Here is a 12,901-nt window from a genome sequence, read left to right as displayed (position 1 = left end):
ATTAAGCTCTCAGAGGAGGAAGTTTTCTTTTTTAGAACACTTCTGACATGGTATAGTCAAATTTAAGATCCGGGTTTTCCTATCTGCAGAGTGAATTTTAGTAGAAAGACGTGTCTAACTTAAAATCACATTCCACTTTCGAAATCTCACTTTGGTAGTAAGTAGCTTGAGAAGACTCATTTGTTTTGAATATCTTCATTATGAATCCAAAAACTACCTATGGGTTTATAAACATTCAAGAATATAGTCTGTTTGGAACTTGGAATATCTTTAGCTTACTGAGGTTCAGAATTTCCTTGTAAGTAAATGATGTGGTATGTAACACCTCAGTGATAATACTTTAATGTTTTGTTAGGTAACGTACATTACAAATATGTCAAGGCTTTTTCTTTTAAAGGAAAAAAAAGGCCTACAAAGGGACAAAAAACTAATGTAATTAATTTTACAGAGGAACTGAAGTACTTGTAATATCCATTATATTTTAATATTGAAGAAGTGTACTTGCTATTTATTAGTAGTGAGACACCTACTTAGGTGTCTCAAGACACCTAAGAACTTTTTTTTTTTTTAAGATTTTATTTATTTATTCATGAGAGACGCAGAGAGAGAGGCAGAGACACAGGCAGAGGGAGAAGCAGACTCCATGCAGGGAACCTGACGCGGGACTCGATCCCAGGTCTCCAGGATCACACCCCAGGCTGAAGGCAGTGCTAACCTGCTGAGCCATCCGGGCTGCCCTAGTTTTAAGAACTTTATATAAATGACTGGTTATCTCTTGCTATGTGGCATGGTATCCCAAAACGGTGGCTTAAAACAACAACCATTACTTTATAACTTACAGCTTTATGGGTCAGGAGTTCAAGCAGGATTTGGCTGTTTGATTCTTCTGTTTTACATGGTGTTGGAGGTCAGTTGGTAGTATTCTACAAATGGCTGTGGGGAGGGCTGGAAGGCTGGTCTTGGCTAGGACCTGACCAGGGCTGTGGCTCAGAGCTCCAGACGAATGTTTCCCATCAATGAGACAGAACCCATGTCACCTTAATGAGCTAGGCTTCAGTTTCATTTATTTCTACTATATTGGAAGAAGCAGTTATAACTTCTACCCACATTTGGGCTAGTGGGAGGACTTGCGCCACACCTCTCAATGTGTAGTTCAAGGGTCAAACAGAAATTTCTTTAAAATTTAAAAATTTTTTTAAAATTTTTATTTATTTATGATAGAGAGAGAGAGAGAGAGAGAGGCAGAGACACAGGCAGAGGGAGAAGCAGGCTCCACGCACCGGGAGCCCGACGTGGGACTCGATCCCGGGTCTCCAGGATCGCGCCCTGGGCCAAAGGCAGGCACCAAACAGCTGCGCCACCCAGGGATCCCTAAAATTTAAAAATTTTTAAATATTTTATTACATATAAGTTTTTTTGCTTATTTTTGGGTTTTGTAAAAATAGATTCATACTGGGGTGCCTGGCTTAGTTGGTTAATAAACATCTGCCTTTGGCTCAGGTCATGGTCTTGGAGTCCCAGGATCAAGCCCCATATCAGGGTCCCTGCTCAGCGAGGGGTCTGCTTCTCCCTCTGACCCTGACCCCGCTCATGCTTACTCTCTCACACTCTCACTCTCTCAAATAAATAAAAATACTTAAAAAAAAGGTTCATAATTTATTCATTTTTTGCAACATTTTTTGTCACTCAGCATTATATTTAATATTTATTTTGTTGCATGTCACTATACTTCCAGTTTTGTATTATATTCTATTGTATATATGGAATATGATGTGATATATAAGATATATATGATAAATAACACTTTATCCATTCTACCAATCATTTCTCTTTATGATTTCCCTTTTTAAAAATTATTAACATTTATATTTTCTAGTGCAAGAATTTCTACAAATAGGAATGCTTAGTCCTGGAGTCAAGTTAAATCTTCAGTTTAACTGGAGACTATCAGACTAGTTTCCCAAATACTTGTATGTTGACTGTTTATGAGTTCCTCATGATCTCCATCCTATGTCTTAGTATCAAACTTTAAAAACTTTTGTCTAGTGGGTGTGAAGTAGCATCTCCTTATGGTATTAATTTGCATTTTCCTTATTGATTTAAAGAGGTTTTTTTTTGTAAGTTTGGGTTTTGCTAATGATATACTCATGATGTCTTTCTATATATATATTTTTTTTCCTCTCTATTTTTCTCTTCTCTAAATTTCTTGTAAACCAGGAGTTAAATTCAGAGGCTAGATCATATTCAAATTCTCTCTCTCTCTCTTTTCTTTTTTGGCTAGTATGCTTTGTGGGTTGCACTATACAGTTTGCTGTTGTATCCTATCAGGAAGAATATGACTGGTTGTATCTACACTTTGTGCCATTGTAATTGGTCACTGGTTTAGGTGTTTGGGCCCTGATTGATCTGTTTTAAAGTTCCCTATCAGCTTTTCTCCTGATGGTTTTATTTAACAGCTGATGGTGATCATTCCATTACCCTGATTAGGGCATGCAAAATAGTCATACTCTACTCTTTCTGCTTTTTTTTTTTTTTTTTTAAGCTGGAGTTTTTTCAATAAAGAATATTTTTCATTATCATCTCTGGTTACCGAGACAATTTATATGGGAAAGGCAGGGTAAATGCTTGCTAGATTTTTTTAAACCAGGTTATAGACTATTGATTTAGCTATCTCATTTCTTCCACAGATGAAGGGTTTTTTTTTTTTTCCTTTCTATCATCATAAACTTAGGAGTTTAACATTTTTACTTATTATTTTTATTTTTTTAACATTTTTACTTAAATGTTAGTATTACCATTTCCATTTTTTTTAAAAAAGGGATGCTAGTTTCTGATTGATATTTTGATTGAATTTATAGAATAATTTGGGGAGAATTGACATCTAAGTAATACTGAGTCTTCAAATCTGTGAACATAGTATATCTCTACTACTGAGATTCTCTTTAATGTCTCTCAGTAATGTTTTAAATACAGTTTCTTTTAGGGGCACCTGGGCAGCTCAGTCAGTTAAGCATCTGACTCTTGGTTTCTGCTCAGATCATCTCAGACTCGTGAGACTGAAGCCCGCATTGGGCTCAGTGCTCAGCTGGAGTCTGCTTGAGATTCTCTCTTTCCTTCTCCCTCTGTCCCACTCCCTGCTCATGCTCTCCCTCTTTCTCTTTCTCTCTCTCAAATAAATCTTTTAATAAAATTTAAATACAGTTTCTTTTTGTATACTAACCTTGTATCTTGCAGGCTTGCTGAACTTAATTGGTTCTAGTAGGTTCTGTTTTGTTTTTTTAAAGACTCTGAGATTTCTTACGTGGACATACATGTTATTTGCAAGTAATGGCAGTTTTACTTCTTCCCTTCCAACATTTATATATTTTCTTTTTCTTGCCCCTAATTCCCTGAATGGTACCCCCAATCCCATGTTGAATAGAAGTGGTAAAAATGGGCAATCTGTCCTATTCCTCAATTTTATAAAGTGAAGCTTTCAGTTTCCTGCCCTTTCCTGTGGTATGCAGCTTTTGCTATGTACCAGTGCAGGATCCTTGACCCAGGACTGTTTCCTGCTCCTCTCAGGGAAAGTTGCAGTTTGGCTTCTGGTCCTCTTCCATCTGGCCTGGTATCTTTTCCTGGAATTGGTGGCCAAAGGGTTAACTGGCCTTCCTCCAGCGGTAGACTTGCTGTTCTTATTACTGGATGCAGGGCTTAATGGTGGGAGCAGGGGGGCTTTCCTTTCCACCCTCAAGGACAGAAGGCTTCTTCTATCCCTTCTCAGTGCAGGTCACCTTTCCCTGGAACTATATTGGCAGGAGGGTTTCCTGATGCTTCTCTGGCAACTTAAAGATTTTGTTTCATATGAGCAAAAGTCCAAGGAAATAGGGTTTTGTTGCTTGTTCCAACGAAGGCATCTTTCTCAGGTCTTTTGTTTTATTTACTCCAGTCTTTTGTGAGCACTCCATGGAAAAGAACTTGTGAGTGCAAATCCTCTTGTGTCTGAGGCTCCAAATGATTCTAAGCTTCCATAGTAGCTCACATTTGGCATTTAAGAAGTCCTTAAAATTTTGTCTGATTCTTCTGGGGCAGACATCATCATCTTTGTCATATGTCCCATCTCTCTCTGGACAGACTGTCACCATTTGTATTCTGTTCACCTGGGTGCCTTGCAACCTTACCTCTCTGCTGGACTCCAGAAATACATGATTTTGTAGCCGATTTATCTTTTTTTATTAGAGTGGAAGGGATGTTGTCTTCTGGCTTTCTCCTTCCTACTGGATGTGGAATTTGCAAATCATTCATAAGCTCTCCACTCCCTCCAAATCCTAGCCTTCCTTCCATCTCTGGTATTCATCTGTTTCATGAAATCATTCATTAATGTTGTTTTCCAATAATCTTAGGATGAGGACTTAAACACTTTAATTTTTTTTTTCCTAGCATGGGCTGAGCTGTCTTGTTTCAGACTTTACTTTGGTCTCTGTTGCCTTTATATCATTCTCTGCTTATGTAGACTTGTGCCCAGACCACTAGTCTGAGGATTGGTATTGTCCATGGGCCAGTTTTCACTGGTCTGGAGAGGGATGAATAAGTATGGATGGTAAGGGTTTTATGGAGCAAATTGTATTTACTTCTTGTTTTTCTTCTGAGATTATTTGCTCTGCCTTAAAATGTCATTTTGAAATGAGATGATGTTAGAGTAATTGGTGGATATTGTATTATATAACCTTTTTATTAAGAAATATTACGTACAAAAAAGTTCATGAAACGTACATTTTAGCTTAACAAATTGTAATAAAACAGATACCTTTGTACATAGCACTCAGATTGAGAAAAAAAAATCATTTGAACAGTTTAGAAGTCATCCCTTGGGGATCCCTGGGTGGCGCAGTGGTTTGGTGCCTGCCTTTGGCCCGGGGCGCGATCCTGGAGACCCAGGATTGAATCCCACGTCGGGCTCCCTCCATGGAGCCTGCTTCTCCCTCCGCCTGTGTCTCTGCCTCTCTCTCTCTCTCTCTCTCTGTGACTATCATGAATAAATAAATAAAATCTTAAAAAAAAAAAAAAAAACGGATGGGAGACTTTAAAAAAAAAAAAATAGAAGTCATCCCTTGCCCACAACATGCTCCTACCTGATCAAAATCCTCCCCCAGCCTGATTTTTATGATATTCATATCCTTGATTTTTCTGTAGAGTTTTGCCATCAAATTATAGTTCAGTTTTGCTGATTTTGAACCTTGTGTCAGTGGAATCATACCATACATATTCTTTTGTATGTGGCTTCTTTCACTCAATATTATGCTTTTAAGATCCAGCCATGATTTTGTGCGTTTTTTTGTTCATTTTCATTGCTTTATAGTGTTCCATTATTTCGAATATGCCACAATTTGTCTAACTAAATATTATTTGTATGGCTTTCAGGTTTTAGTTCGTACAAATAATGCTGCTGTGAACATCTTGTATCTGTCTAGGGATGCCCATTTCTGTAGGGCAGTGATTTTCAAGGTGCCTTTCCCCCACCAGCAGCTCTGACATCTCCTGGGAACTTGTTAGAAATGCAAATTATTGGACCTGTTGAATTAGAAACTGTAGGGGTGGGGCCAGCAATTTGCATTTTAACAATCCTTGAGCATTTTTACCACGCATGCTGATGTTTGAGAAGCACTGCTGTGGAGATGTACCTAGGGGAGGAACTGAGGGGGCATAGGGAAGATGAGATTAATGGCAAACTGTCCTCCTAGTAGTGGTACCAATTTACATTTTTACCAGAGATATAGGAGAGGTCCAAACAGCACTGTATCATCCAAGTTGTCAGACTTTTTAATGGTAATTCTTCTCCACCACCCCCTTTTTGGGATTTTAATTATCTTTATCTATAAAATTAAAACATAGGTCTCTGGACAGTAACATCTAAAAGTCTGGACGTGACTGGTCTAAATTAGTACAGAAATTATGTCACTGTTTTTGCTTTTATTGCCAGTGCCTAGTATAGTGATAAACACATAGAAAAATGCATATTTATCAAATTGAATTTTTGAATATTTCTTCGTTGTTAAGCAGTTTCTCCATCTTTTTTTAAAAAACAGTTTAATAGAGACCTAAAGTTTACTAAATAGATGAGTAATGCATCACCATATACTTTTTTTTTTTTTATTTTTTTAGCTTTTATCACTTCTTTTTGAAGATTTATTCAAAAAATTTAATTCTGAAATGAAGAAGATTGCAGACCAGGTGATTCCTAAGCAAAGAGCAGCTCAGTTTGATGTTGTGAAACACATGCGTCAGGACCAGATTACCAACGGCATGGTGAATGCCATTTCTACAGTAAGTCTTCAGTCATTTGTTTAGGGTTTCCTGACTTAGTTACACATCTATTCCATGAAATGGAAGTTCAAAGCACTTTGGGAATCTAGGTTAAAAAATACATTTATATTTAAAGGATGTTAACAAATCACAGATTTTCTACTTTGAAATACAGTCTACAGTTTAAATGTTAATCATTAGGAATTTTGATACTGTGTAGCTTTATTGCCAATTATAGTCCCTGTTTTAACAGGCAGTAAAAAAAAAACCGGTAACTCTTACATAGAGGGAAAATCTTTTAGTTTAACTGGTAATAGGCATTCTTTTAATGGATACTTCTTCCCATTTTTTTTCTGTAATAAAACTGACATAGTGGGAGTAGGTTTATTAATGATAGCTTTTGTTCACAACAATACAAAATGTTTCATTTCATTGTAAGTTTATATTCCTAAAAGGGCTATCAGCTGTGCCTCACATGAGTGATGAATTCAGGCCTGGGCAGCTGCTATGTACGCAGGGCTCCTGGCTGTTCATAAAGGCTTATCAGATAGGTTTTTGCTCCCTTTCTTAAAGCATCATGACTATAGGTCTATCTGATGAAATCTAGTTGTGCTTTGTATGCCAGACATAAAACTGGTTTTATAGATGGGATTTCACCCCAACAGAAGAATAGTTTGGTATAACATGTTTATTCCCTTAACAATGAAAAGAATTAGTGGCAGACTTGCTGCAGTGCTCATCTTTAGAAACTAGCCCATGAGTCCGTGTGAACAGCTCCTGCAAGGGACAGCTACCTCAAACTGGAGGTGAACCAGACCTTTGTGCCTGTGTAGGCTTGTTATATTCTTGTGGCCCAAACGTGTCAGAAACAAGATCCCTAGATGTTTGAGGAAAAGCCTCCAAAGAGCACTTGAACACACGTTTGTTAGAATTATTTTTTCTTGCTTTCTGACCCATGAGTTTCAGGTTATGATAGCTTTTTAAGGTAGTTCTTTTGCCCCTTAGTACTCTGCTTTACCGCCTGGAGAAAACTGCTTGTTGAAAAAGTTTGTAGTAGACCTTGTTGCAGGTATACCCCAGGATCAACTTCTAAAATTCTCTGTTACCATTAGGAGCATATTTTCAACACATAAGTTTTCTCAGAAGAGCATTTTTAGACTCCTTGTCTGTTTCTCCTCTCCCTTTCATTAGACTTGCACGGAATACTAGAACAAATCCTCTTGTTGGACATCTTGGCTTTACTCCCCATCTACTTCCTATTTGCCGGCAGCTGTGGCCTTCCTTTAGCTCTGTGTGGAATATTTATTTACCATCCTTATGCCTACTTGCGGGACATCGGTTTACTGAGCTTACCCCGTTCAGAGCAGAAAAGGAGTTAACCGAAAAAGCAACATGTGTTTAACCAGTGGAATAAATATGTTTGCTCCGTTTCTTCGCTTTGTAAAGGATAGTTTCTTCCTAGAATTTAACTCTTTTCCACATTATCGAAAAACTCAAGTTTCTGCAATGATAGCTCTTCCATAATAATGATTAAACTTTAGTGACCCTGGGAATGCCCCCAGGGTTACAAATTTTAATTCAAGCAGATTACCTATCTCCTCCTGAAACTCTAGCAGTTTTTCTCCTGTTAGGGTTTTTAACCTGGGATTCATGGGTCTTCCCTGGAAGTGGAATGTGAAATTTTGGTTCATGGGCCTACCTGCATTTTCCCCAAGAGAACAGACATCTCTTTCATCAGATTCTCAAAAGAAAAATAAAGAGCCACCATTTAGCAGATGTAATTTTTTTCTTTTGAATCGGAAAGATTATTGAATCAGTAATTTCTTTGACATCTTTAACTTCACTTTTCTAGTCATACTGTTTTTTCCTGTCCCATTGCCATGAATTGAAAATTTAACCATTCCTAACCTTCATCTTTAAATTACCTTTCAGAATAGTTAATGTGTATATTGGATACAACTATAAAGTAATATATTTAATATAACACGATATATTCAGTACGTACAAGAGAAACTAAATTTAATGTTCAAGATTTATTTCCTATGAATCTATTTTAAGATCAACATGATAGTCACAGAGAATATATACTATTTCTTCACGTGAATATATATATGCAATTTTTAGCCTTGATTAGGAAGCCAACAGTTTATTCATTATCCCTAATAACTGCTATTGGAGTCATTTTTCTGGTATTTTCTATTCGTGTATTTTCCTCTAATTAAGACAGATTTTGGAAGACATCCAAATAATGACATATTCCAACATGAAATTACTCTTTGAGCTACAAGCTACTTTTACTTTTCCTTTAACTCGTGTTCTATTAATGAGCTTATTGCTTCCAGTGGAAATCTCTGGTTAAACTGGTTTGTTCAGGATATTACCAGTTCTTCAGAAAGTAAATGTTGCAGTGTGATAAGGTTGATATATCAGAGCGTTCTGACCTGGTTGCTAGACACAGGTGATATTCATTAAACCCCTAGAAAGCACCAGTGAATGACCTGACTCAATTTTCATTTTAATTGTGGTATTTTGATTTCTGAATATACATTATGGCTCTAATTTCACAAATACATAGTTCCTGTGATGAGCTTCTCAGAGTAACTGTAAAGTACCAGGCAACATATGAACAGATCAGAAGTGGTCTTATGTCTTTTTTTTCTCCTCTACAGGGAAATTGGTCTCTCAAGAGATTTAAAATGGACCGCCAGGGTGTGACTCAAGTCTTGTCTCGCTTGTCATATATATCTGCCCTGGGCATGATGACAAGAATCTCCTCTCAGTTTGAAAAAACAAGAAAAGTGAGTGGTCCTCGTTCCCTCCAGCCATCTCAGTGGGGAATGCTCTGTCCCTCGGACACTCCTGAAGGAGAGGTAAGATACCCGAGGAGTCTCTGCTATGTCATAGGTAGTACCTGTTGGTGATGTTCTGCTTCTACCTCCATTTCTCTGGGGCATATCCTTTTTTGGGTCAGCCACTTATCTGGCAGAGAAATAATTGATGCAGCCTGTTAGGACAACATCAGTGTCCATTTGAAAACCAGTACTGACAAGGCATTCAATTTAGTATCTCACCTGATAGAAATACAGTCCCAGTTTTCTTACTTACTTTGGTTTATCACAAGAATCAAACCATGCAGTGAAGACAGGATAAGAATGTGAGGGAAAATTAAGAGACCCTCATCTTTGTTTGCAAAGATCTTTTTTAAAGCAACTCCTTACTTTCCTTAGGTGTACTTAGAGGGCATCAGACTTGCAGCCAACAGGGAGCACAGAACCAAGCAGCTTAAGTAGGTTTGCTTCTGACACACCACCACTTCTGCATCATGGCCCTTTCTCCCTCATGCTGACCGTTGTTGGTTTCACTGGATTCTGTTCATTGTAAACTTCTGGAAGAAGGAACTTTGTTAGGTTCACATTCTATCGCAAGCTCCTGGCACAGAGCTTCATTCATAGTAGATACCCCATAGATACCTGCTAAATGAATCAATACGTTAGTTACGATGTATAAAACATGTAAGTTCCAAAGTGTAGGAATTTGTTATGACTGGGGGAGGTGAAAATAGAAGTCCATATGAGTTAAGATTTTTAGAAAATTATCATTCCTATCTTAATTTATCTTAAACCATATGGAAATTCACACTAGAATTTATGCAGCTTGTCACAGTTGCATAATTTATAACCCTTGGGCTTTGGAACACTGAATTTTCCAGAGTTTGTTTCAGCTAACCTCAGTAAAGTACCTATGTTGTGCATCACTAGCAGATAATTTCAAAGAATCAAAGATACAGTCTTTACACATCAGATCTCAAGTGTTTTGTTTTCTACTTCCTGTGTTATGTCCTTGTTCATATTTTGCCTTAAATATTTTTTTGGTTGTATAAAAATATAAAGACATTTTATTTCTTTTTCATTTTGAAGTAATTTCAGTTGTACACAAAAGTTGCAAAAATAGTACAAAGAATTTCTATAGTGCCTAACCTAGATTCCCCAAATATGAACATCTTACATGACCGTTGCTCAGTTATCAACCTTGTGAAATTCACATTGATAACAGGATTATAATCTAGATTATAGAATCTTACCTTATTCAAATGTTGCCAGTTATCCCACCAATATCTTTTTTCTGACCCGGGATTACACATTGCTTCCAGTTGCCACGTCTCCTTAAGTCTCTTAATCCGGAGCTATTCTTCAGTCTTTCCTTTGCCTTCTATGACCAACAAGCTTTATAGAGTACTGAGCATTGACTTTGTTGACTCTCTTATTTCTGGCCAGTTGTAGATTTTTAGGTGCCCACATCTATTACTATTTTGTTTTACTGTTTCTATACAGTGTCATGTTAATGACTGTGGTGTTTCATTGTCTGGGCATAACAGTTTACGTAATCGGTTTCTTTTTTTTTTTTTTTTTTTTTAAGATTTTATTTATTTATTCATGAGAGATACAGAAGAGAGGCAGAGACATAGGCAGAGGGAGGGAGAAGCAGGCTCCATGCAGGAGCCCAATGCGGGACTTGATCCCGGAACTCCAGGATCACATCCTGAGCCGAAGGCAGACGCTCAATCACTGAGCCACCCAGGTGTCCCTCTGTTTCTTTTTTTAAGGCAGCATTCATGATGCCATCCTTATTTGCCATTTCACATAGTACTTTACTGAGCATTTCTGTGGCTAAATCTATGTTTGTATCCTTGCTTATTACCTTAGGATAAATTCCTCTGTGTATACGTTTAAGTCTTTTGTTTGAATCTCCAGACTGTCCCCCACAGGACTGTACTGCTTTGCATTGCCACCAGCAAAGCAGTGAGCTATTTTCAGACATAAACCGTACCTTGTATTACTCATGGCCATTCTTAGAAATGACTTTTGTTTTTTAGGCATGTGGTTTGGTTAAAAACTTGGCCCTTATGACGCACATCACAACTGACATGGAAGATGGACCCATTGTTAAATTAGCCAGTAACCTGGGGGTAGAAGATGTGAATTTATTATGTGGGGAAGAACTCTCTTATCCAAATGTGTTTCTCGTCTTCCTCAATGGTGAGTGTATCAAGGAGACCTGTTGAGCCTGATTAGTCTTGGGGAGGTGGAAGGAAGCCATATCATCCAGGTGTTTAAGGACAAATAAACCTCAATTCTGGGTCCAGGGGGCCTTAATTTAAAGGTAGAAAAATGGTGATAGAAACTGTTATCCCACTGGCTGGGTCCTTAGGGTCTTAGAGGTCCTGCTGTCAGAGCCCAAGGTAGCATTGCAGAAGCTAGCTGCCTTCTGCCCTTTGACAGCTGCCAGCTGATCTACAGCGATAAAGTTCAACGCAGTATCTTTAAGTTCAAGTTAAATATGTGAGACGTACTGCAAAAACTGACCAGTCCTGACAGCAAGTTGACTTATATTCAGCCACTTGATGATGGACTGTCAGTGGCCTGTAGCAAGAGGTCCCTCTCTTCAGTTCATGATTCAGTTGCTCCTTTCATCCCCTTCAGAGCCCTCCAGAGCCTTGGCAGCAAGTGTGTGCTCATCCTGACTACCTGGCTCCCATGCTCTTCTCCCCTTTCGCCTCATTCCAGGGGCATTAGTCCCTCCCCGTGTGGGCTGGTGAGAAGCAAAACAGGCCTGCTCCCTGGCCACTTCATTCAGGAAATCCCAGTGGCTAGCACGGAAAGAGCTCTTAGTCTGCATTGTCATCCAGGGCCCCTCTGAGTCCTCACATGGACCCTGGGGCACAAAGTCCACCTTCCTCATTTCGCAGATGACAATGGCAGGAAGAGCAGTTGAAGAAGAATAGCGGTACTCAGTGCTGGGCAGAGCAGCTCTAAGTGTTTGATGGAAGATCAACTCATTTTGTTCTCACATCAACCCTTTGGAAGTGTTAGAACCAGTGTTTGAACCCAGGTGGTCTGGACCCCGCATTCATAGTCCCAGCATGGTGCTGACCAATGAGGAAAATGAGGCTCACTTTTGCAACTTGGACTTGCATGTGGTAGGGCTGCCTCTCAACTCACGTCCTTGGCCACCCTCAGCTGCTCCGCTGTGTTGCCTTCCTGCAGCCTGTGGACTGGCTGCCCTGTGTGAAGAATAGAATTTTCAAATGAACTGCTCACTGCTGCTTTTCATCTTTATTGGGTGGATATTTCCAATTGAATAGATCTGGTTTTTTGTTCCTCTAGCAAATATTCTTTCTGCTTAGGTAACATCCTGGGTGTGATTCGAGACCACAAGAAGCTAGTGAATACATTTCGACTGATGCGAAGAGCAGGCTATATCAATGAATTTGTTTCCATCTCAACAAATCTCACAGATCGATGTGTCTATATTTCCTCTGATGGAGGAAGGCTTTGCAGGTATAAGTTGCTAAAAAAGAGTTTTTATGTGTACTTCTGAAAGAAATGTGCTTGTTTTTGTTTTTGAATCCACTTTCACCTTTTTCATTGTTGAGAGGACTTCAGTTAGCAGATCCCTCATGAATATGCATGTGGGTGCTGAGGACCCAAAGATTAATGGGGGTCAGTCTCTGCCCTCAGAGAGCTCTGTTCACGGTCAAAGCAGCAGTAATTACTAATAACCACCATGCTAGGAATAATGCTTACCTGCCATTACTGATGATTTCAGTAGATGTGCCACA

General features: G+C 38.6%; 1 protein-coding gene across 4 annotated transcripts in view; it reads left to right on the top strand.

Annotated features, from left to right (window-relative positions):
• POLR3B (RNA polymerase III subunit B) overlaps positions 1 to 12,901 on the top strand; it is a 107,350-nt gene that overhangs the window by 38,580 nt on the left and 55,869 nt on the right. For 3 of the 4 annotated variants that reach the window (XM_077914775.1, XM_077914777.1, XM_077914778.1), the window contains exons 13-16: positions 6,142 to 6,303; positions 8,952 to 9,152; positions 11,156 to 11,318; positions 12,467 to 12,620. In XM_077914775.1, coding sequence (XP_077770901.1) covers positions 6,142 to 6,303; positions 8,952 to 9,152; positions 11,156 to 11,318; positions 12,467 to 12,620 — 680 coding nt within the window. The remainder of the gene's footprint in view (positions 1 to 6,141; positions 6,304 to 8,951; positions 9,153 to 11,155; positions 11,319 to 12,466; positions 12,621 to 12,901) is intronic. The other variant, XM_077914776.1, reaches the window with a different exon arrangement.

This window comes from Canis aureus, chromosome 11, assembly GCF_053574225.1.
Source record: "Canis aureus isolate CA01 chromosome 11, VMU_Caureus_v.1.0, whole genome shotgun sequence".
In the NCBI taxonomy this organism is placed as follows: domain Eukaryota; kingdom Metazoa; phylum Chordata; class Mammalia; order Carnivora; family Canidae; genus Canis; species Canis aureus.
Note: the sequence above shows the minus strand (reverse complement) of the source record. Positions and strands in the feature narration are given on the sequence as shown.